The sequence below is a fragment of the Anabrus simplex genome, chromosome 1, assembly GCF_040414725.1.
Source record: "Anabrus simplex isolate iqAnaSimp1 chromosome 1, ASM4041472v1, whole genome shotgun sequence".
Lineage (NCBI taxonomy): Eukaryota > Metazoa > Arthropoda > Insecta > Orthoptera > Tettigoniidae > Anabrus > Anabrus simplex.
The window spans coordinates 1241623098-1241649191 of record NC_090265.1 but is presented as its reverse complement, the minus strand read 5'-3'; the positions used below and the strand labels follow the sequence as shown (position 1 = coordinate 1241649191).

The 26094-nt window shown below is 42.8% G+C and overlaps 1 protein-coding gene across 1 annotated transcript in view; it reads left to right on the top strand.

Moving 5' to 3' along the window:
• The first annotated feature begins 4835 nt into the window (after positions 1-4835).
• The window catches only part of LOC136877918 (arylsulfatase B), a 40208-nt gene continuing 18949 nt past the window's right edge, over positions 4836-26094 (top strand). The window contains exons 1-5 of the mRNA XM_068225720.1: positions 4836-4850; positions 5531-5690; positions 9980-10203; positions 17636-17897; positions 22264-22421. Of these exons, the coding sequence (XP_068081821.1) occupies positions 4836-4850; positions 5531-5690; positions 9980-10203; positions 17636-17897; positions 22264-22421 (819 nt within the window). The remainder of the gene's footprint in view (positions 4851-5530; positions 5691-9979; positions 10204-17635; positions 17898-22263; positions 22422-26094) is intronic.

Here is a 26094-nt window from a genome sequence, read left to right as displayed (position 1 = left end):
TTCTGGTACATGGCCCACATTTTTACATTTAAAGCAATATTAGCTGTCCTTTACGAAACCCTAAAATGAAGCAAAATAGCCGTTCATTGTCCTCTGCTGGTTTGATCAAAGGAATGTCCGTAATGAGCTTAATGACATGACATGACATGACATGACATGCTCCCGCAATGAGGCTGTACCTTAATTAAGGCCACGACCGCTTCCTTCCCAGTCCTAGCCCTTTCCTGTCGCATCGTCGCCATAAGATATATCTGTGTCGGTGTGACGTAAAGCAAATACATACATACATACATACATACATTATCATTATAGACTGTTATGCCTTTCAGCGTTCAGTCTGCAAGCCTCTGAGAATTTACTAAACGTCGCCAGAATCCTCGATTTGCAACTAGTGTTGTGGCCTCATTTAGTTCTATACCTCTTATCTTTAAATCGTTAGAAACAGAGTCTAACCATCGTCGTCTTGGTCTCCCTCTACTTCTCTTACCCTCCATAACTGAGTCCATTATTCTCCTAGGTAACCTATCCTCCTCCATTCGCCTCACATGACCCCACCACCGAAGCCGGTTTATGCGTACAGCTTCATCCATCGAGTTCATTCCTAAATTAGCCTTTATCTCCTCATTCCGAGTTCCCTCCTGCCATTGTTCCCACCTGTTTGTACCAGCAATCATTCTTGCTACTTTCATGTCTGTTACTTCTAACTTATGAATAAGATATCCTGAGTCCACCCAGCTTTCGCTCCCATAAAGCAAAGTTGGTCTGAAAACAGACCGATGTAAAGATAGTTTCGTCTGGGAGCTGACTTCCTTCTTACAGAATACTGCTGATCGCAACTGCGAGCTCACTGCATTAGCTTTACTACACCTTGATTCAATCTCACTTACTATATTACCATCCTGGGAAAACACACAACCTAAATACTTGAAATTATCGACCTGTTCTAGCTTTGTATCACCAATCTGACATTCTATTCTGTTGAATTTCTTACCTACTGACATCAATTTAGTCTTCGAGAGGCTAATTTTCATACCATACTCATTGCACCTATTTTCAAGTTCCAAGATGTTAGATTGCAGGCTTTCGGCACAGTCTGCCATTAAGACCAAGTCGTCAGCATAGGCCAGGCTGCTTACTACATTTCCACCTAACTGAATCCCTCTCTGCCATTTTATACCTTTCAGCATATGATCCATGTAAACTACAAACAGCAAAGGTGAAAGATTACAGCCTTGTCTAACTCCTGTAAGTACCCTGAACCAAGAACTCATTCTGCCATCAATTCTCACTGAAGCCCAATTGTCAACATAAATGCCTTTGATTGATTTTAATAATCTACCTTTAATTCCATAGTCCCCCAGTATAGCGAACATTTTTTCCCTCGGTACCCTGTCATATGCTTTCTCTAGATCTACGAAACATAAACACAACTGCCTATTCCTCTCGTAGCATTTTTCAATTACCTGGCGCATACTGAAAATCTGATCCTGACAGCCTCTCTGTGGTCTGAAACCACACTGGTTTTCATCCAACTTCCTCTCAACGACTGATCGCACCCTCCCTTCCAAGATGCCTGTGAATACTTTGCCTGGTATACTAATCAATGAGATACCTCGATAGTTGTTGCAATCCTTCCTGTTCCCTTGCTTATAGATAGGTGCAATTACTGCTTTTGTCCAATCTGAAGGTACCTTACCCACACTCCACGCTAATTTGACTACTCTATGAAGCCATTTCATCCCTGCCTTCCCACTATACTTCACCATTTCAGGTCTAATTTCATCTATTCCTGCTGCCTTATGACAATGGAGTTTATTTACTATCCTTTCCACTTCCTCAAGCATAATTTCACCAACATCATTTTCCTCTTCCCCAAGAGCTTGACTGTTTGCAACACCACCATGATGATTTCCTTTTACATTGAGAAGATGTTCAAAATATTCCCCCCACCTCTCCAGTGATTCCCTGGGATCTGTTATGAGTTCACCTGAATTACTCAAAACACTGTTCATTTCCTTTTTCCCTCCCTTCCTAAGATTCTTTATTACTGTCCAGAAAGGTTTCCCTGCTGCTTGACCTAGCCTTTCCAGGTTATTACCAAAATCTTCCCATGACTTCTTTTTGGATTCAACAACTATTTGTTTCGCTCTGTTTCTTTCATCTACGTACAAATCCCTGTCTGCCTCGGCCCTTGTTTGGAGCCATTTCTGATAAGCCTTCTTTTTACGTTTACAGGCTGCTCTCACTTCATCATTCCACCAAGATGTTCGCCTTTTCCCATCTTTACACACAGTTGTTCCTAGGCATTCCCTTGCTGTTTCTACTACAGCATCCCTGTATGCCACCCATTCACTTTCTATATCCTGAACCTGCTTACTGTCTACTGTTCTAAACTTCTCACTAATCATATCCATGTACTTCTGTCTAATTTCCTCGTCCTGGAGATTTTCTACCCTTATTCGTTTGCAGACAGATTTCACTTTCTCTACCCTAGGCCTAGAGATACTTAGTTCACTACAGATCAGATAATGGTCTGTATCATCGAAAAATCCCCGAAAAACTCGTACATTCCTAAAAGATTTCCTGAATTCAAAGTCTGTTAAGATATAGTCTATTATGGATCTGGTACCCCTAGCCTCCCATGTGTAGCGGTGAATAGCCTTATGCTTGAAGAATGTATTCGTAACAGCTAAACCCATACTAGCACAGAAGTCCAGCAAACGCTTCCCATTCCCATTAGCTTCCATATCTTCCCCACATTTACCAATCACCCTTTCGTATCCTTGAGTTCTATTCCCAACTCTCGCATTGAAATCGCCCATTAGCACTATTCTATCCTTGCTGTTGACCCTGACCACGATGTCACTCAATGCTTCATAAAACTTGTCAACTTCATCCCCATCTGCACCCTCACATGGTGAATACACGGACACAATTCTTGTCCTAATTCCTCCCACAGACAAATCTACCCACATCATTCGCTCACTTACGTGCCTAACAGAAACTATGTTGCGTGCAATGGTATTCCTGATAAAGAGCCCTACCCCAGACTCTGCCCTTCCCTTTCTAACACCCGTCAAGTACACTTTATAATCTCCTATCTCTTCCTCCTTATCTCCCCTTACCCGAATATCACTTACTCCTAGCACACGGGTTGCGATCCCGGACTCTCCGCAACTTAATCTTACTCTGCCTGCGTCCCATGGGCTGATAATATCATTTTCCAGTACCCGGATACTATTAATTCTCTGTGTATCTCGTAGATTCATTCATTATCTCACCGTAGATTCATTTTAATATGTCATCGTAGCTTCCTCGTTACTACCCCTGACATGGACATCTCTCTATCCTCAGACCTTAGGGTAATATTGCATATTTATCATTCTCAGAGTTCACGACTGTTTATATACGACATAGTACGAACCCATTTATTCATTAGTTGCCTGTTACTTCTCCTTTCCCCCTTTACACTCGATTATTTGTTGGAGGTCATCCTCCACGAATTAACGTCGGGGTGTTTATTTATACCCCCCTAAATTTTAACACGTATGGACTTGAAATTTTTACGTGGTCCGAAACCACTAATGAGCACCTTCAGACCATTATTTTAATTCATCAGCACAGCGATTCATTCAATTGAATTTAAAATTAACATTATTTGGGATGCAATCAGAAATTAGCATTTCATTAATGACTCATAAACATCTTATTAATTTATTCATTTAAAGTCCAAAATTTAACACCGTTCACATTTTAACATCGAATTTTATCCCGATATTTTAATACATAAAGAAATACAGCCGGCAAAATCTCGGCAATTTAGATATTATTATATCACATGACCTTCCGAACGTAAAACACACAATCAAACACTGGCACTTTCATATCTCTGGATTTCTCGTAGCATCAGCGATACATGTACGAGGGCGAATCAAAAAGAAAGTTATACTTCCAAGTTATGGGCATTTTTATGAAACCATCTACATATAGGCAACGCAGCTATGACAACACAATGTAAGTTCACTTTTCCACATAGTCCCCAAGAGACTGTAAACATTTCTCGGAACGGTCAACCAACTTTTCGATTCCGGTTGCGTAGAAATCAACTCCAGCGCAATGTAACAACCTGGAGACAGATGCTTTCACCCCCTCATCGTTTTGGAATAGTCGTCGTTCACTGAGATCCTTTTTCAACTTACCAAACACATCATAAACGTATGGCGTTAGATACAGTTTACGAAATCCAAGGTGCTGGTGAACAATGGAGAACACACTGGCATACGAAATGTTCAGCATGCTGGACTGTATGGAGGACGTTGCCATACTCGTACCTCAACTTGAATCGCTGCACCAGTTCGGACATTTGGCGGGCCGTGTGAGGTGTTGCGTTATTATGCAACAAAATCACACCGGCGCTCAATTTTCTCCGCCGCTTTTATTTAATTGATTTTCGCAACCGGTTCAACGTTTGACAATACGAAGCCGAGTTGATTATCGAACCTTTTGGCATAAATTCCACATGCACCACACCCTCCATATCAAGGAACACTGTCACCATTACCTTTCCTGATGAAGGTTGGGACTTGCTTGGCCTTCTTTCGTGGTGGTGATGTGGTGTGCACCCACTCCACCGATGTTCTCTTTGTTTCCGGCGTGAAGTACTGGACCCACGTTTCATTCTCTGTGATGATTCGCCGCAGTAACTCGTTGCCCTCAACAGAATACTGTTGCAAAAATGCCAGTGACGAGTGGAAACGCTGTCCCTTGTGAGCATCGGTGAGCAAAGTGGCACCCATCTTAGAAACAGTTTACGAAATCCAAGGTGCTGGTGAACAATGGAGAACACACTGGTATACGAAATGTTCAGCATGCTGGCAATTTACTGCAGTGTTATTCACCGATTCTCTCTAATGATCCCATCCACACGGTCAACATTTGCAACGGTACTGGACTTTACTCGCCTGTTTTCGCGATATTCGTCCGTGAGATCCGTGCGTCCGGCGTCAAATTGCTTACGCCACCTTTCAATACCTGGGCGAGAAACTGCACGCTCACCGTATAAATAAGTGATTTCATGATGAACGTCCGTAAAATAGGGCCGTTTAGCCCATAGAAATCTGGTCGTTGCACGCACCTACAATATGCACACACAACACCACGGGATAGCACACCAACCTTCCTATCGGACGTGGGAGCAGTTATCGTAGCTTGATCCGCATTGGCCACGTTCACGACACACAGCATGATCTAGCGACGGGCTGGTGTACCTTACTTTTTGATTCACCCTCGTATTATCCAAGCACGCAATAAACAGTCCGTTTCTGGAATAGTCCTTTCATATTGGTGCGGCGATCGTCATTTCCCCTGTTCAAAACTGGTTGGTTTTAGAGCAGAGCAATATCGAAGTTAAGGACAAACAGTTTAGCTGGGCTGAATGCCTTCATGAATTCCAGGGGGTTGTTGGACCAGTCTGTATAACTGGAATATTAGAGTTGTAATAGCATTTATTGTTATTTGCTTTCTTTTCCAGGGATGGAACGACGTTAGTTTTCATGGCTCCGACCAGATTCCTACGCCGAACATCGATGCCTTGGCTTATAATGGCATCATCCTCAACAATCACTACGTGCAAGCCATTTGTACCCCATCTCGTTCCGCGCTCATGACGGGACGATATCCCATACATACAGGTAAGGAACGTATCAAGTGGAATTCTGCTTTGTTTAATGTGTTGGAAAATAACTACACGAAGTTTTCACATTTAAACACCCTCAATTACCACTAACTTCAGCTCGAATCTGTCAAACTTACAAACGGAATGATAGCGATTAACTAACTGTTCCGCTGAGTTCGGATTCAAAAGTTATTGCTCTAAAAGAGTTCTTAGAAGAAATGTATACAATGTTGCTACAAAGAAGCTGAAAATATACGTGAACCTTGTTGTTGCAAAATAAATGTTACATTAGTTCGTGATTAAAGCTACATCCGTGCTACATAAATCCTCTCTGTGGACTTACTAATCATCGCAAGATTCACGAAATTTTGAAGTAAATTACGGAGTGATGATAAACTAATGATAAAGATATTTCTTGCAATTTTTGATAAATGCAGTGTTAATATCATAGCTTACAAGCGCTTAGATCGAACATCAGTAAGCTTTAAAATAATGTTATCCTATCAATAAATAATATGATTCCCGAACGTGTTAAATTTGAAGTCCTCACTTGCAAACTCTCTGCCATTGTCTGACAATTTTGTATGAGCAGTGATGACACTATCGTTATTCATATTCCTAACGATACCAGTCCGTGTTTTATTTCTAAACTATTTTTCTCAATATAAAATATTCTCAATTTGAAATGTATTTATTTCCAAAACCATACACCTCAGTAGTTTGGAATACCAGAGGTTTAATTTTATTGATGTTTTAAATACTCCTGGCAAATTCATGTGGAATGTTTGAAATGAAAGACGTACGAATGGGTCGACTGCACACAAAATTGAAAGGTCACATGGCTATGATCGACAGCCCCGGCTTCGATTCCCGACCACTCCAAGGATTTTAATTCTGGTCTGAGGACTACAAAGGGGTTCACTCAACCTCCTGAGAACAATAAATTAAGAATCTATCTGATGCGAGAGCCAGACTATCCGGTAAAGGAAACCAAGCAATTTGGCTCAGTATCTCATTACGCCGACCACGTGAAACTCCGATATCTGCAGGCTACCTACTTGGACAGCAGTCATCTTAACAGGCCAAGGACCTATTGGGTAGCTACATCACGGGTTGGATTTTTTCGTGACTACGATAATGAAAATAACAATCACGTAAAACCACCTTCTTGTTTGTTTTAAATCCTACTTGTTCATTTTTGTACCGTAGTAGTGAATAAAATAGATATAATTAACTCACAAACAGTACCAGATCCATCATTAGTGACTCAGAAACGAAACGATACCTTGACTGCACCTGTGCCTTCAACTTACAAATGCATGTGATGTCAGTCATATTGGCGATTGTCATGTATAAGTAATAGGTATAATTTCTTCATGCACCAATGATTTCCTGCATGCTCTGTATCAGGTCATCAAGTTGCTCTTGTAGTAACCAGTTGCACTCCTCCATGACAATGTCGGTGAGCTCCCGAAGAAACGGACCTTCATGTTTCATGCATATTCGGTTGCATTCTTATCTGGAGACTGCTGAGACCAGTCCATTCGGCTTAGATCTTATTCTGGAAGAGAATGGCTCACCGTCATAGTAGAATAAGACTCGCATTGTCACTTACTAGGAGTGGTCACCAACATCAGGATTAGGGGATCTAGTGAGAGTCTAGAATCTGCTGAACGTACCGTAGATCAATCAGAATATCACAAAAATGAATAAAAGGTGTCGGCCTTCGCCATTACCAGAATATGTGACTTCTCCAGCCCCACTTCAACAAGTTAGATTTCCATCTCGTAATTCTTGAACGCATCTTTCAGCGCTTTCCATGTCAACCATCCTTCAGTACGATCGGATGGAAATTTCTCACGTGGTATCATATACTCTCCAGCGCTACTGAACCTCCCAAGCCATTCACAAGGTCTGTCTTGGTGTGTTGTCCCTTCAGTTGTGATAGCTTTTTTCTTCTCGCTATTTGCCGCTATTTCCCGGAGAATGTCAGGAGGTGCAGTTCTAGCAAGGCAGTGTAATTTATCCAAAGGTGTAAATCGAAGGCAGCCTGTGATGATGCAGCAGGTCTCATTAAGTGCAACGTCCACCTGTCTTGTATGGCTAGATCTATACTAAACCGGGCACGCTTACTCATCAGCAGAATGACACATTGTGAGTGAAGATGTCCTGAGTATTCTTGGCTGTGCTCCCTATTTGGTACCTGTCAGTTTCTGTACCACATTGTTCCGAGTTGACACTGTGTGCTCGATGTCGGAACAGTGCTTCGTCGAGAGCATGAACCAGACTCATTCCCAAGTACTCTGGGGTTGTACAGCCGGCCCCGTGGTGTAGGGGTAGCGTGTCTGCCTCTCACCCGGAGGCCCCGGGTTCGATTCCCGGCCAGGCCAGGGATTTTTCTCCCGACCTGAGGGCTGGTTCGAGGTCCACTCGGCCTACGTGATTAGAATTGAGGAGCTATCTGACGGTGAGATGGCGGCCCCGGTCTCGAAAGCCCAGAAAAGCGACCGAGAGGATGCGTCGTACTGACCACATGGCCTCTCGTAATCTGCAGGCCTTCGGGCTGAGCAGCGGTCGCTGTGCAGGCCAAAGCCTTTTCAAGGGCTTAAGTGCCATGGGGTTTGCTTTGGTTTGGGGTTGCACGGTGTTCCGGGGTGACGCCTTCCTAAGTGATCTGGATGGATCTAGTAGTCTCTCTGTTCTTCAGATGGAAAGCACAGACTTGGATCTGACAATGATTCAGCTTCAACTTATTTTCCCTGTAGTAGGTTGTGAGTTCTTTCAAGGCGTCGGACTACCTTTGCTTAACAGTCTAAAACTGGATAACTTGTACAGTAATAGCACGGTTATCAGCTTAGATGAAACTCTACATTCCTTCAGGTAGAGCCTGTTCGTTGTATAGATGTTTAAAACGGATGGTGAAAGGACACTTCCGTGGGGTAATCCATTCCTCTTGGGTCTCTACCTTCTCATTTTTCTCTGAAATTCAACAAAAAATCTTCTATTCCGAAGGTGGTTCCTCACCATACAGGGGAACTAGAAGTCTTTAGTGATGCTGTAAATATATTGCAGACCGGGCGAGTTGGCCGTGCGGGTAGGGGCGCGCAGCAGTGAGCTTGCATCCGGGAAATAGTTGGTTCGAACCCCACTGTCGGCAGCCCTGAAGATGGTTCTCCGTGTTTTCCCATTTTCACACCAGGCAAATGCTAGGTCTGTACCTCAATTACGGCCACGGCCGCTTCCTTCCCAGTCCTACCCCTTTCCTAACCAATCGCCGCCATAAGACTAATCTATGTCGGTGCGACTTAAAGACGATAGCAAATAGATATTGCAGAAGACGTTTGTTGTTGACCATATACTGCCCCAGAAACCGTCTTCAATGTGATGTGTCAACGTCAGTATTTGTGATGTACAGCTTTTTCCCGTCTTGAATTCATCTTACTGCGGTACAAGAACAGGCTCTGGATTTCCTATTAATTGGTGAAGTATGAGCCTCTCTAGCAACTTATAAAGATGGCATAGCAAGGAGATGGGTCGGTAACTTTAAGGATCATATCGATCTTTGCCTGGTTTGTGAACAGCAATGGTCCTACCTTTCCTCCAGATTTTCGGTATTTTGACGGACTGAGCACAATATTGTTCATGAGCTCAGTTAACCAGTGAATTGTTATGAGGCCACAGTTCTTAATCTGTTCAACTCTTACATCATCTAGACCGACTGCTTTGCCATTCTTCCATTTCCTTACTAATTTATGTTCTAACTGAGTGCAGGGCAGAGGTAGAATACCGCTTTCTAGGGTGAGCAGACGATCTATTGAACTAATAGTAGGTAAACAAGCGCAGAACTCTTCTATGTCCATTTTTTATGATCTATCAGAAAACAGTAAAGTGGTGCAATGATTTTTATGAAATCAACTTACAAAAAAGTTTTACGAAAGATTTTTGACAAATTTCTTTTATAGTGTAATACCGGCCGTACAAGCGTCGGCTCAGTTTTTGTGTCAGGGACTGTACAAATGCCTTTTATCATTCAAACATGGATGTATGTATGTTCAGTCCGTCAGCGATGCCGCTGGTGGGATCCTCAACAGCTCTGCCATCAGCTGTCATAGATGGCCTATGCATCACTGAAGAGGCGTACTAGGGAAATGAGAAGTGAGGTAGTTTCCCGTTGCTTTCCTCACAAACATGGATGTACAGGATTGAATTTTAAAAACCAAAACCAACCTGATGTGTTTTAATTGTGTGAATCAAGTGCCTTTTTGATAAAAACAACTGACTATGGATATTTTCCTTCGCTTCCAGGAATGCAAGGCTACCCAATCCTCGCTGCAGAGCCTCGAGGTCTTCCTGACGGCAAGATACTTCCTCAATACTTGAAGGAGTTAGGTTACGTGACAAGGGCCATCGGGAAGTGGCATTTGGGCTTCCATCGAAAGGAACTCACTCCAACGTTCCGTGGGTTTGATTCTCACATGGGATACTGGTCTGGTTTCGTCAGTTATTACGACTACATCCTACAGGACACGGTAAGTGGTGGTATCCGCCTAATTAACGGTTCGAAACCTCAGCATCCTTCTGGCACGCCATTGCTGTTTCCGGAGGTAAACCATAGGTCTGTGGTGTACCGCATAGCATCCTCCTTCGCATCCTTCCTCTCGTCACGTAAGACTAATATTGCTTCCCCAAAATTATCAAATGATAACATCAACTAAAACAAAGCTATCTAGGATCGGAAATGTGCACATGAAAAAAAAAAATTAGAAATTGATTTCTATTAAGGTTGGTAGTTTACAATTAAGGCTGGTCATTTACATTTTGTGGAGGGTAAAATCACTGTTTCGACTCCTATAAACCCCAAAAGCAATCCAGGAATTAGAAATAATATTGGCCCTAAAATCTACCCAAGGACAGATTGATTCTAAATATAAAGTTTAGTAGAAATATATCCAGCAGAGTAAAATGGCTCCTTAGGTAAACACTTCAACCCACCTTGCAATGACATGACAGCCTGTAAAACAGTCCGTTAATGATGTCTCTCTTATTAATCCTCGTGTCGAAATGATGCAGATGAGAAAAAAGTTTTAGAAATTGATTTCCATTAAGGCAGGTAGATTTCCATTAAGTTTGGTTGTGAATATTTTGTGGGAATTCAAAATCACAGTTTCGTTTTCGTGTAAACCCCCAGTCATTTCAGGGATTTAGAAACAACGTTGTCCATAAAATCAACCCAAGGACAGGTGGATTCTAAATATCAAGTTTGTTAGAAATACATACAGTAGTTTTCAAGTTATAAGAACTCAGACAATCAAACAGACAGACAGACACCAAAGCTAAATTATATGCAGATGGCCATTATTACACCTGAAACGGATAACTGAACGAAAATTTCGCAAATAGACAATGTACAAGCACACTGTCGTTACGATTTTATTTATACAGATTTTTAAACTTATTTTTGCAATTTGCTTTCCATCGCACCTACACATATAGATCTTATGGCGACGATAGGATAGGAAAGGGTTAGGAGCGGGAAGAAAGCGACCGTGGCCTTAGTTAAGATAGAGCCCCAGTATTTGATGGTGTAAGAATGGGAAATCACCTTCAGGGCTACTGACAGTGGAATTCGAACACACTATCTCCCGAAGCTGACAGTTGACCCGAACCACTCACTCGGTACCTTTATTATTGTTTCTCTATTTTCCTTTGCCACATGTTCCCCACCTACACAGCTCTTACCTGGCTGAAACCCGACAGGCGGAAGTATCACTTACGTTAATATATCGAACTCTGAATGAAAATCTCCCCAAATATATTTCTTCAAAATGTCATTTCGCGTCCTCATTCCATCATTCTAACGCTATTACCGTCAATCACACCTTTTTTTTCTTTTACAAATTGTTTTACGTCGCACCGACACAGGTTGGTCTTATAGCGACGTTCAGACAGGAAAGGCCTAGGAGTGGGAAGGAAGCAGCCGTGGCCTTAATTAAGAAAAAGCCCCAGAATTTGCCTGGTGTGAAAATGGAAAGCCCACAGACAACCATCTTCAGAGCTGCCGACAGTGGGGTTCGAACCCACTATCTCCTGACACTGTATACTGGCCACACTTAAGCGACTGCAGCTATCGAGCTCGGTCAACCACTCTTCTATGTGCAATACATCCTTTGTTGTGGTTGAGTCACGACTTTGGAATTCACTTCCAGCTGGTGGCAGAATTTCTATGACAATCTCAAAATTTAAGGCTGCATGCACAGATTACCTGCTGAATGCCGCTCAATGTTTCGTGTCACTAGTGACGTTTGATAGGTTGCGGTAAGTGGGCTAGCAACATTGCCATTTTTACTGTACATTTGCAGCATACTGTTCACTCTTATACAGCAAATAATTTTAGGCGGTGCAGTGGGTAGTGTGATTAGCTGCCGCTTCCGGAGGCCCGGGTTCTATTCCCCGCTCTGCTACGAAATTTGAAAAGTGGTACGAGGGATGGAACGGGGTCCACTTAGCCTTGGGAGGTCAAGTAAGTAGAGGTGGGTTCGATTCCCACCTCTGCCATCCTGGAAGTGTTTTTCCGTGGTTTCCTACTTCTCCTCCAGGCAAATGCCGGGATGGTACCTAACTTAAGGTCACGGCCGCTTCCTTCCCTCTTTCTTGTCTATCCCTTCCTATCTTCCCATCCTCCTCAAAGCCCCTGTTCAACATAGCAGGTGCGGCCACCTGGGCGAGGTACTGGTCATCCTCTCCAGTTGTATTGCCCGATCCAGAGTCTGAAGCTCTAGGACACTGCTCTTGAGGCGGCAGAGGTGGGATCCCTCGCTGAGTCCGAGGGAAAAACCGACCCTGGATATTAACCAGATAAAGAAGAGGAAGATTTTATTTTTACTGTGTAAACGTATAAAATAGCTTTTACCTCATGTACACTCATGATCCTTAGAATATCGGGTGAAAAGGAAATTAGGTAACGTTTGGGCGTAGATTTTGGCCAACCCTGAGGATGGAGAAGAGACAAGCGGGACAACGTCACATGTGCTCGTCTTTCAGGAGATGTGGCTTGTGACATCACGCACTCACATTTCACTACTTCTCAAAGGGCATTTCCTCAGAAACCGATCAAGATTTTTTTTTGCTATTGGCTTTACGTCGCACCGACACAGATAGGTCTTATGGCAACGGTGGGATAGGAAATGCTTAGGAGTTGGAAGGAAGCCGCCGTAGCCTTAATTAAGTTACAGCCCCAGCATTTGCCTGGTGTGAAAATGGGAAACCAGAGGAAATCATCTTCAGTTCTGCCGACAGTGGGATTCGAACCCACTATCTCACGGATGCAAGCTCACAGCGCGCTTCCCTAACCGCACGGCTAAATCGCCCGGTCCAAGATGTTTCTATGATTAAATATTCTCGCTATACTGGCTTTTCCTAATCAAGGAAAACAATTAATTAACTGCAATTTAATTGTGAATAATTGTACACGATGGTGTCCCGCCCCAATAATTGTGGCATTTAAGTGTTTGATCAGAACAGATAATAACTTCACAGGAACGGTTTTTCAAACACGCTTACGTCTCTGAAGATAATAAATATTTAATGCCAGGTTATTTTTACTGTGGTTGTTACTAATAATAATAATAATAATAATAATAATAATAATAATAATAAGAAGAAGAAGAAGAAGAAGAAGAAGAAGAAGAAGAAGAAATCTCCATTTGGGAAATAACCTCAACAGTTATTTAAAATTCAATGCCGTATTTATTTTACGTGTGTTGAGTTGTATGTTAGCAATCTCCACTTATTTTGGGTATTATTGTAAGGGAGTATGTCAGAACCGATGTTGGAAAGTAAATCTGACGACGCCGTTTTCCTTTTCAGAGAGTGGGAAACACAATTTATTACGTTACGACTCTGTTTATATTGCAAAAGCTGGATAGCATTAATGAAAGAATGGTCATTGAGGGTGGCGAATGTGTTTCCGTTTGATTTTGCACTGACCTGTAGGTTTAAAACGAAATGTTTTAAGTATTTAACTAATACCACTGTTTACTGCCATAGGTACTTGTTACATTATTATGTATAGTGTTCTGTTTAATGACTTATGTTTTCAGTTTTTACTTTACTTTGATTTTACTTCTTATTCATTATGATTCGATTGTTATCTTTCTTTTTACTTTCATGCTCCGGATTTTTAAATTTTCTTGTTGATCTTTAATTTTATCTCCATTACATGTTCTCCAAATCTGTTAATCAGTTGTAATAGATTAGTATAGGCCCTTCTTCTTCTTCTTCTTCTTCTTCTTCTTCTTCTTCTTCTTCTTCTTCTTAATCGGTTTACCCTTCAGGGTTCAGGATATAGAAGGGGTGGTACACATGGATGATGCAGTGGAAACAGCAATGAAATGCCTAGGGGCAACTATACGTAAAGTTAGGAAAATCCAGCATCTTGGTGGAATGATGAAGTGACAGCAGCTTGCAAACGTATGAAGAAGGCGTCGTAATCTATCAGTTTCATGTCCGTATTGATACTTGGTATTCTGTGAAGGTCGAAACCGGTACTGCTTAGTAACAAGATATAATAAAGTATTGATTAGGTGGACGGTACCCATTCTTTGTGATTGTGAATGAAGAAAGCGTATCAGAAATGGCTCCCAAGGACTGATGCAGACAAGAAATTGTACTTAGATGAAAGAAACAGAGCAAAACAAATAATTGTTGAATTCAAGAAGTAGTCTTGGAAGATTTCAGTAAGCAAGACATGTGATAATATAGTACTCGAAGATGAAAATGGACGTGCTCTTCAAGAGAAACTTGACATCTGGGAGGATGAATTGAACGAGACGGGCTTACAACAAGTACAAATAAAATACAGTAGTACCTTCAATACAATTTCTTAATGAGTTGTCGAGTGAAGGACTAAAAGTCAGTAATGAAGAGGTGGCAACAAAAGAATCCCCAAAATGTCTTGGATGATTGCTTCGAGGAAATGCAGATATTGATAAAGACGCCATTTTTCATTCTCCTTTTTTTAATTGTTTACCCTCCAGGGTCGGTTTTTCCCTCGGTCTCAGCGAACGATCCCACCCCTACTGCCTCAGGGGCAGTGTCCTGGAACGTGAGACATTGGGTCGTGGGTTACAACTGAGGAGAAGGACCACTACCTCGCCCAGGCGGTCTCACCTGCAATGCTGAACGGGGGCCTTGAGGAGGGATGAAAAGATTGAGACAGGCAAGGAAGAGGGAAGGAAGCGGCCGTGGCTTTAAGTTATGTACCATCTCAGCATTTGCCTGGAGGAGAAATGGGGGGAAACCACGGAAAACCACTTCGAGGATGGCTGAGATGGGAATCGAACCCACCTCTACTCAGTTGACCCTCCCCTTCCCCGAGGCTGAGTATACCCCGTTCCAGCCCTCGTACCACTTTCCAAATTTTGTGGTAGAGCAGGGAATCGAACCGGGCCTCCAGGGGTGGCAGCTAATCACGCTAACCACTACACCAAAGAGGTATAGACGTCATTAACATGATAATAGCGGCTGGGCAAAGTGGTAGGCAGCAACAGGGATTCTCTGTAATCAGAAAGGTAAAATATGCAGAACAATGGTTTCGTCGAGCCACATTGTATGGCTCTGATTCTTGGATAACAAAGGAAGTGGATATACAGGAACTTAATGTCTTTGAAATGTGGATGTAAAGAGAGCCTCTTTTTTTTTTTTTTTTTTTTTTTGCTAGGGGCTTTACGTCGCATCGACACAGATAGGTCTTATGGCGACGGTGGGATAGGAAAGGCCTAGGAGTTAAAAGGAAGCAGCCGTGGCCTTAATTAAGGTACAGCCCTAGCATTTGCCTGGTGTGAAAATGGGAAAGCACGGAAAACCATCTTCAGGGCTGCCGATAGTGGGATTCGAACCTACTATCTCCCGGATGCAAACTCACAGCCGTGCGCCTCTACGCACACGGCCAACTCGCCCGGTAAGAGAGCCTCTTAGTGATCAGGCTGAACAAATTCGAAATGACTATATTCGCCAATCGCGTACAGTAACACTTTCCCCAGAAGAATAAAAAGAAAGCCGACATAGATAGTTTAGTCTACTGAAAGAATGCCAGAGGAAATTGTAACTCACCGAGTTGAGAGGATGACATTAGAGGGTGAACTGACACTGGGATGGCCAATAATAAAATCAAGAGCTAAAATTGTGAAGGCCTGGAAAATTCCAATGGTGATTCCACAGGGGCCAAAATACGAAGTACTGGAGGAAAGCAACCTGAAAAGTCGAAGACAATTAACCCGAACAAGGCGTAGAAGAAGATTATGACTATAATGATGAACGTCGTTATTACATCTTGCTACGTGGCTAAATGGTTAGCTTGGTGGACTTTGGTCGCAGGGGTCCGGGGTTCGATTCCCGGCAGCATCGTAAATTTTAACCATTATAAATTTGAAATTTTTTAATAAAGGCCAGATTTAAGGTTTAGATCACATTAGTTGATAATTCTTAGTAACAATTTTTTTATTAATTCCGTTGGCTCGGGGTCTAGGTGTATGTGTCGTCTTCATCATCATTTCATCCTCATCACGACGCGTAAGTCGCCCAAGAGCGTCAAACAGAAAGACCTGGCGTGCCGAACATGTCCTCTGGACACTCCCGACACTAAAAGCATATGCCTTTTCATTTTTATCATTATTGTTATTATTATCATCATGTGATGGTGTACAGTGGGTGTTTTTCACTATTCCTTTCCGTCTTATGATATGGTGAAACCACTAATGCTAGAAGAAATGCAACCAATTGAATGAAGTACATTACAAATTATGCATTAACTTCAATACATTATGTAACAGATCTTCTTAATACTTCATGAAAACACGCGACGGCGTGTGTCGAAAAGTAGTAATAAAAAGACACAATTTGCCCTACAGAATCTTGGATCACTTTCAGTACTTCGCTAGTTTCGCTAGTATTAGTCACCGCCTCTACCTTGACATCAGCCTGTTTGAAGTTTCATTACCAAATAAATAAATCAATCAATACTGATCTGCATTTAGGGCAGTTACCCAGGTGGCAGATTCCCTATCTGTTGTTTTCTCAGCCTTTTCTTAAATGATTTCAACATCTCCCTTGGTAAGTTATTCCAATACCTAACTCCCCTTCCTATAAATTAATATTTGTCCCAATTTGTCCTCTAGAATTCCAACTTTATCTTCATATTGTGATCTTTCCTACTTTTAAAAACGCCACTCAAACTTATTCGTCTACTAATGTCATTTCTCCGCTGACAGCTCGGAACTTAGTCGAGCAGCTCGTCTTTTTTCTCTCATTTCTTCCCAGCCCAAACTTTGCACCATTTTTGTAACGTTACTCTTTTGTCGGAAATCACCCAGAACAAATCGAGCTGCTTTTCTTTGGATTTTTTCCAGTTCTTGAATCAAGTAATCCTGGTGAGGCTCCCATACACTGGAACCATACTCTAGTTGGGGTCTTACCAGAGACTTATATGCCCTCTCCTTTACATCCTTACTACAACCCCTAAACACCCTCATAACCATGTGCAGAGATCTGTACCCTTTATTTACAATCCCATTTATGTGATTACCCCAATGAAGATCTTTCCTTATATTAACACCTAGATACTTAGGCTACAATGTTCCCCAAAAGGAACCTTCACTCCATCAACGCAATAAGTAAAACTGAGAGGACTTTTCCTATTTGTGAAACTCACAACCTGACTTTTAACCACGGTTATCAACATACCATTGCCTGCTGTCCATCTCACAACATTATTGATGTCATTTTTCAGTTGCTCACAATCTTGTAACTCATTTATTACTCTATACAGAGTAACATCATCCGCAAAAAACCTTACCTCTGATTCCACTTCTTTACTCATATCAAATACGACGTTACGTGTGTAACAGTCTGATATATCTGATCATTTTGCAGCGTTAAATACTTAAGAGCTTGTTCATTTTTCAGTATAGTGAAGGAGAATTCAGCGGTTTCGATCTTCGCCGTAACCTGACCTCTGCGTGGGACCTCGTGGGCCGCTATGCAACTGATGTATTCACAGACGAGGCGGTAAGACTCATCCAGAACCACGACGTCCGAGACCCGCTGTTCCTGTATATGGCGCACTTAGCACCACATGCTGGCAATAAAGGGAAACTCCTAGAGGCACCGCAAAGCGTCATTAATAAGTTCAACTACATAGCTGATCCCAATCGCCGTTCTTATGCAGGTAAATACATCTTCATGTAATTAAAAAAACAAAAAAAGTGAATCATAATTTAAATTCAGCAAGCCCTCCTGGTCGTCATGATAGTTCACGCGCTAAGTAAGACGCCATGGTCCGCCGGTTCGAGTTCCTTGGTGGAAAAATGTTCACCATCAGAATGTTGGATGGCAGGGCAGGAGAGGTTGTGGTATATTCTTCCTAAACACTATATTACGTTGCAAAGCCTGGGCACACTTCTAAACCTCTTCGCAATACTCACATGGCGTGAAGCGATGATACTGCTTTGTGCATCGGAAGAAGCTTCAAGTAGATTTCTTCGTGTTATTCGACAGGAGTAGGCTAAGCGTCGGTACCGGGTTTCATCCTCTCCCTGCGTTACTGTCATCATCACACCACACTAACGTAACAGCACTATTAGCTGCCATCCTCGGGGGCGCGGGTTCGATTCCCAGTACTAAAGATTTAAGAATGGCAGGAGGGCCCATTGGGGGTGTGCCTGAAAAGAGCTGCACCACCTCAGGACGAGGACACGAGATTAGTGGGACTGAATAATCAGCGAAGTCACCATAGGTTGAAGAGGGGTCCGAGTTCTATTCCCAGCCGGATCGGAGATTTTAACCGTTATTTCCCCTGCCTGAGGGATCGGATGTTTGCACTGTCCCGAATATTGCTGCAACTCACACAAAACACTAACCTCTACTACAAAGCACGGAGTTCCCATACACGGCAGATACCGTTCATCCTTGTTGAAGGGTCTGTCTTACAAGGGCTGCACCAGGATAGGAACAGCCACAAGAAATTATGACTTACAACGAATAACATGGGTCCAAAACATACATATACCTTTACGTTATGATCTTCCCCTCTGTGGCAAGGAGTAATTGAGCGAAGCAGGTGCCCACAGTTAAATGAAGATGACGAACTCCCCATTATCGCGACCAATGGCTTCGTATGCAAGTGCCTGGGTATTAGAACGCACACAAAAGCTTACAGGGAATCCGCCACCTGGACAACAGACCTGCTGCAGTATTGATCGTTATCAGGTGATATTCTTGTATCTCAAGATTAATTAAAGAAATACACAATTCGCATTATATTCTTCTTATGCGCTGCCATCGTAGTCTAGAAGTTAGTTTTCCAACTACTTGTGAAGGTTGAATTCCCGGCTCACCTACGAACGGGGTGCAATCAGTCTCGGGAAAGCGACAGAAAAAATTTGGCACTCAGTCCACTCCAGAAATTCATATTTGTGGTAACCTTTCTTCAACAAGAAGCTATTGCTGGGATGGGACGTAGCATACAAGTCATAGTCAATCTTCAAGCTCAACCTGAGGCTGCTTACTTCCAAGTCTTAGCGCTTTCCTATCCCATCGTCGCCATAAGATATATCTGTGTCGGTGCGACTTAAAACTAATAGTAAAAATCCTTTCATTTATATCAATACAACACTACTTTTTTGATGGAACAATCCCTGACTCATACAATTGCGAATGACTATCTGGTTACAAGGAGAAGTAATGGAAAAGAGGTGGTAGTTTAATGTCGCACTTAAACAACCAAGATTTTCGGCGACGCAAGGACGGGAAAGGGCTAGGACTGGAAAGGTAGCGACTGTGATCTTGATGAGGGTACAGCCCCAGCATTTACCTGTGTGGAAATGGGAAACCGTCGAAAAGCATCTTCAAGGCTTCCGATGGTGGGGCTCGAACCCAGCATCCCCCGAATGCAAAGTCACAGCTACGTGGCCCTAAGTGCACTGCCAACTCGCAACTCGCTCGGTATGGCAAAGAGGATTGACATGTTTTGTTTGTTTTTAAGCCGCACCGACACATGTAGGTCTCTGGCGACGAGGGGGTATGAAAGAGCTAGGAGTGGGAAGGAAATGCCCGTGGCCTCAATTTAAGGTACAGCCCCAGCATTTGCCTGGTGTCAGAAAGGGAAACCGAAGAGAACCATCTTCATGGCTGCCGACAGGGGGTTCGAATCCACTATCCCCCGAATGCAAGCTCACAACTGCGCGCCCATAACCGCACGGCCAACTCGTTCGGTGACATGTATTTTTTAAATACTTGAAGTATAGCTTACCTCCATTTTCGAAAGATCCGGCGAAAGACTGGCACCTTGGTTGCGACAACAGATTAATATCACTGCGTGTGTCAGCTGGAGGGGGTAGGCTGGCGTGTTGTTCTTGTTTTGATAAGAGACCATATTTTCGAAAAGCTTCCCCACATAGTGAATGCATTCAATAACTTGCTCGTCAGCCGTTGTATTTACAGTGCTCCTCCTTCCTCCTTATTATTATTATTATTATTATTATTATTATTATTATTATTATTATTATTATTATTATTATTATTCATCTTTCTTAATTCCAAAATAACACATACGATTATTGTTATTATTATTATTATTATTATTATTATTAGTAGTAGTAGTAGTAGTAGTAGTAGTAGTAGTAGTAGTAGTAGTAGTAGTAGTAGTATTTCTTAATGAAACTACGCATTTATAAATGACTAGTGCACTTATATTGTGCTTTTCTTGAGAGTGTATTATGACCCTAAAATATAAGCTTCACTCTTAACAGTTTGTAATATTGTGTCAGAAGCAAAAATAAATGATTTATAAGATAGACTACACTGACTGACAGAGCAAATGCAACACCAAGAAGGAGTGGTCAGAACTTTATGCCAATTGCAGGGTAGACTGACGTCACTGAGGTATGCTCATGATGTGAAATGCGCCGCTGTGCTGCGCACGTAGCGAACGATATATGGGACACGGCGTTGGCGAATGGCCCACTTCTTACCGTGATTTCTCAGCCGACAGTCATTGTAGAACGTGTTGTCATGTGCCACAGGACACGTGTATAGCTAAGAATGCCAGGCCGCCGTCAACGGAGGCATTTCCAGCAGACAGACGACTTTACGAGGGGTATGGTGATCGGGCTGAGAAGGGCAGGTTGGTCGCTTCGTCAAATCGCAGCCGATACCCATAGGGATGTGTCCACGGTGCAGCGCCTGTGGCGAAGATGGTTGGCGCAGGGACATGTGGCACGTGCGAGGGGTCCAGGCGCAGCCCGAGTGACGTCAGCACGCGAGGATCGGCGCATCCGCCGCCAAGTGGTGGCAGCCCCGCACGCCACGTCAACCGCCATTCTTCAGCATGTGCAAGACACCCTGGCTGTTCCAATATCGACCAGAACAATTTCCCGTCGATTGGTTGAAGGAGGCCTGCACTCCCGGCGTCCGCTCAGAAGACTACCATTGACTCCACAGCATAGACGTGCACGCCTGGCATGGTGCCGGGCTAGAGCGACTTGGATGAGGGAATGGCGGAACGTCGTGTTCTCCGATGAGTCACGCTTCTGTTCTGTCAGTGATAGTCACCGCAGACGAGTGTGACGTCGGCGTGGAGAAAGGTCAAATCCGGCAGTAACTGTGGAGCGCCCTACCGCTAGACAACGCGGCATCATGGTTTGGGGCGCTATTGCGTATGATTCCACGTCACCTCTAGTGCGTATTCACGGCACGTTAAATGCCCACCGCTACGTTCAGCATGTGCTGCGGCCGGTAGCACTCCCGTACCTTCAGGGGCTGCCCAATGCTCTGTTTCAGCAGGATAATGCCCGCCCACACACTGCTCGCATCTCCCAACAGGCTCTACGAGGTGTACAGATGCTTCCGTGGCCAGCGTACTCTCCGGATCTCTCACCAATCGAACACGTGTGGGATCTCATTGGACGCCGTTTGCAAACTCTGCCCCAGCCTCGTACGGACGACCAACTGTGGCAAATGGTTGACAGAGAATGGAGAACCAACCCTCAGGACACCATCCGCACTCTTATTGACTCTGTACCTCGACGTGTTTCTGCGTGCATCGCCGCTCGCGGTGGTCCTACATCCTACTGAGTCGATGCCGTGCGCATTGTGTAACCTGCATATCGGTTTGAAATAAACATCAATTATTCGTCCGTGCCGTCTCTGTTTTTTCCCCAACTTTCATCCCTTTCGAACCACTCCTCCTTGGTGTTGCATTTGCTCTGTCAGTCAGTGTATTTATAAAAATATATATATAATATTTATAGTCAGTGATATTATTCCGTACTTCACTCACGACCTATTACACAGTGTAAAATATACGGTTCAAATAATTTTCGGTTGTAGTCTGACCACATTGTCGTCGACCTCAATGGCTAGCATCCCGCTGTAGTTCCGATATTGACCGTTTCGCTGTTATGTCCGAACTTTTTGATATAAGTCACATTAATATTAACTCATTGAAGAAGCGCTACTGAGTTTTGTACGGGTTTTATCTACGATATCGACAAGTGCCCACAACTGGTTTTTAACTATGCTTGTGTGTGTTACAGCCATGGTCTCTAAACTGGACGAGTCAGTTGGGCGCGTAGTGCAAGCGCTCCAACGCCGTAACATGTTGCAGACTTCGATCATCATCTTTCTGTCAGACAATGGAGCCCCTACAGTAGGTGTGTTCCGCAACTGGGGTTCCAACTGGCCACTTAGAGGGGTGAGTAAAGAATATGTATATGACACATCCTTAGACTGTTCTACTGAGAACAGTTATCACTTTAAAAGAATAAGAAATGGTAACAATGTGACTAATAATTCCGATGGTGATATTATTATCTCTGCTTTACGTGACAGTAAAAATTCAGTGTTGAAATTCGTGTAAATCACGCTCAATTTCTTTCTTTCTTGGGAGAGATCGGCTAAAACACACGGGCGGAAAATGAAGTCCCAACACCTAAAAGGAGTTGTGCTAGATAAACGAAATTAGGGAGGCGTGTTTGCAAACAATTTGCCCGCTAGTCGACGAAGAGTGATGCCAGTAGTGCCACTATGACTTGCAAAGCAGTTTTGCTTTAAATACGCGTTGTACACTTCGGGAGCGTTAGTCAACGTTCGGTGTTGACGTTGTGAGGTAGATGTGGGTCAAACAAGCCGTTAAGAGACGAAAAAGGCAGTATCAGCTGCTTACTGAGTTTGATCGAGGCCGCGTAATAGGGCTACGAGAAGGTGGATGTTCTTTCCAAGATATTGCAGAAAGACTTGGCAGGGATGTATCCACAATGCACCGGTGTTGGTAACAACGGTCACGGGAAGGCACCGTCTCAAGTAAACAGAGGTCCGGCCACACACGGGCGACTGCGGAGAGGGAAGATCACCGTATTCGCCGCATAGTTGTGGTGGATAGTACTGCACCTGTAGCAGCCATTAGAGCTTCAGTTGGCACCAGAGAGGCACAGAAAACCGTAACGAAAATCGATTACTTGAGGGACAGCTCCGAGCCAGACGTCCTGTAGAGTTCATGCCACCAACTCCGAATCACTGCCAACTGCGACTTCAGTGGTGTCAAGCTAGAACTCAATGAAGGGCAGAGTGAAGATCTGTTTTGTTCTCAGATGAGACCCGTTTCTGTCTTGATGCTAGTGATGGCCGTAGTTTGCTAAGAAGGAGGCCAGGTGAGCACTTGGAACCAAGCTGTCTGCGGCGTCGACACACTGGACCTACACCAGAAGTTATAATCTAGGGAGCGATTTCTTTTGACAGCAGGAGCACTCTCGTCGTTATCCCAAGAACTTTGACAGCGGATTTGTACGTCAAGCGGTTGTGTCGCCATTCATCAGCAGAAATCTAGGTTGTTTTTTTTCAACAGGGTAACGCTCGTCCTAATACCGCTGCTGTCCTCCAGCGTGCTGTAGGCCTACAGTTGCGTTGACCTGCGAGATCACCAGGCCTTTTACCCGTTGATCACGTATGGGACATTTTGGGACGAGAAATCTAGCGTCATCCAATACCAGCATTAACCGTTGCCGATTTGGCTGACCAAGTGAAAGAGACATGGAACACACGGCACCTGTATGACACAATGTATGCATGTTCACATGCTTGTATACAAAATCATGGCGACTACCACCATGTCACATGTCTCCTCGCGTGAAAGGAACCTGTGACATGGAAACGTTAATCAAGTAAATATGTTACCTGGACAATTCCTGACCGTAAATTGCATTCCTCTTGTCTTCTTGATATTTGGATTTTATTTTTCACCAGTGTATAAGCCTTCATGTCTTTACCAACACTCATATCTCCTTGTTGTAGATTGGTAAAATAACCATACAGTTTGAATACACTGACTAATTCATTTTCTAGTTTCTTCTAAACTAATTGAAGAAACTACTAGATATAACAAAAGAGAAGAATTGTTTTAACAGGAAGTGTAAATGGGCAACCATCCTCCAAAACTGCGTGGCTATGGTGCTTGTACTTATGTCTGCATTCGTAACTTATTAAGGCTAGTTTTGAGAAAAAAAAGCGCCCATATTCTATGTGTTAGGTACCATTTCTGGAAGTTTCGGGATCTAAACAACGTTGAACTGCACTTAAGCGGTAAATTGGCAAAACATGCCATGAGTTTTAACATTCAATTTATTTGCTTAACTTCCTTTAATTGTTATAAATTTTAAGATTCCTGTACTCTGCGGTATCGGAATTCAGCTTTAAAGGAGCTCTTGAAAGTGCTAGAAGCCAATGACACTCTCAGGTGCCTCAGCCGGGAACGAACCCGCAAATTGGGAATAGAAGGGCGATGATTTATCGAGTAGAGCACTGATATCGACTTGCTATGTGGCATTAACTTGAAATAAGTTTAACAATGACAATGTGATGGGAAAGTACCGGCCTTAATGAAAATCATCGACATATGCCTGGAGTGAAGCTATCTTCAGGGCTGTCAATGGTTAGATATTCGAACCGAGCATCTCCTGAACAACCGTTTCACGCAGCCAACTAGTGTGTAACATCCGGGCAGTGTCACCGCTTTAACTGTAAGCGTCCCCGGCGACGTTTAGTAAGCCCCCAAATCTTCCTAGAAAAAGACAAAAAAATTATATTCATGGTAGATTGTAAAGAAACATAACATAACTATTTAAAGATATCATCGAAAGGTAAACAGCGTGAACATTTATTTATTTATTTATTTATTTATTTATTTTTATATTTATTTATTTATTTATTTATTTATTTATTTATTTATTTATTTATTTATTTATTTATTTATTTATTTATTTATTTATTTATTTATTTACCGGTAAATAGAAACTCATGATGATGCCGCCTCCTTCAGTAAAATTAATTTTTATGACGAACTAAATAATAATAATAATAATATAACCTATTTACTCAAACAGCTCCCAGTCATCGCACGCTTCACTGCCGCTCTGACTCTGGGCAGTCATAAAAGTTACTTTTAAATTCCATCAAAAGTCAGATTTGTTTCGTATGGGCTACGTATTCATTTTCAAAGTATTAACTCAGATCTATAGTTACATTACTCCAGTGACCCCCATTGATACTGGCACTATTTGATCTAATTTTTTGCACAATACCTATAAAATAATTTAATATCGTCGCTTCACCGGTAAAACGTTGTATCCCACAATACTCTTCCTATCCATTATTCTCCTTAAGACTGGTCACGCCTCCCAGCCACATATGGATACGCAGTCCATCAGGACAATGTCCGTTGTGTTCTTTTTTCTATGCCGACGAGTAAACGAAAATAAACCTTACGTGCATTATACACTAGGAGTGCGTAAATACGTAATGCAAACGTACATTCCTATAGTACGGTACAGTAAGATTCATTTTCCTTTACACAAGGGCATAGGAAAATTAACACAACAAAATTTGTTCTGATGGACTGCATATCCATATGTGACAGGAGGCGTGGCCAGTCTTAAGGAGAAAAATTGATAGGAAGAGCTTTCTGGAATACAACGTTTTACCGGTGGAGCGACGATATGAAACAATTGTGAATGTCCTTCAATTCAGTAAACTCTGGCAATAATAACAGTATTTTCAGGCTATATTTCCATTAATTTCTTGTAACAATTGCATTTTATTTTTAATAGGCCTCCACGTGAAAAATTCGAAATACATTAACTCTCAGCCTCCTTGCCTACATCGTAGGGAACGTTAAGTCCATCCTCCTCCTGATGAAGGACTTAGTTCCAGTCTGCCGTGAGGGTAAAGATATATTTGCCTTTTAATTACCTTTCAAGCACAAATTCTTCCTCCACCTGTTTACATATTTCATGTCCCAGTGTGAAGCACTTTCATAGCCAAGGGCATGTAATCTATCTTTGGGCTGTACTAGTGAAACAGTCGACCCAGTTTGC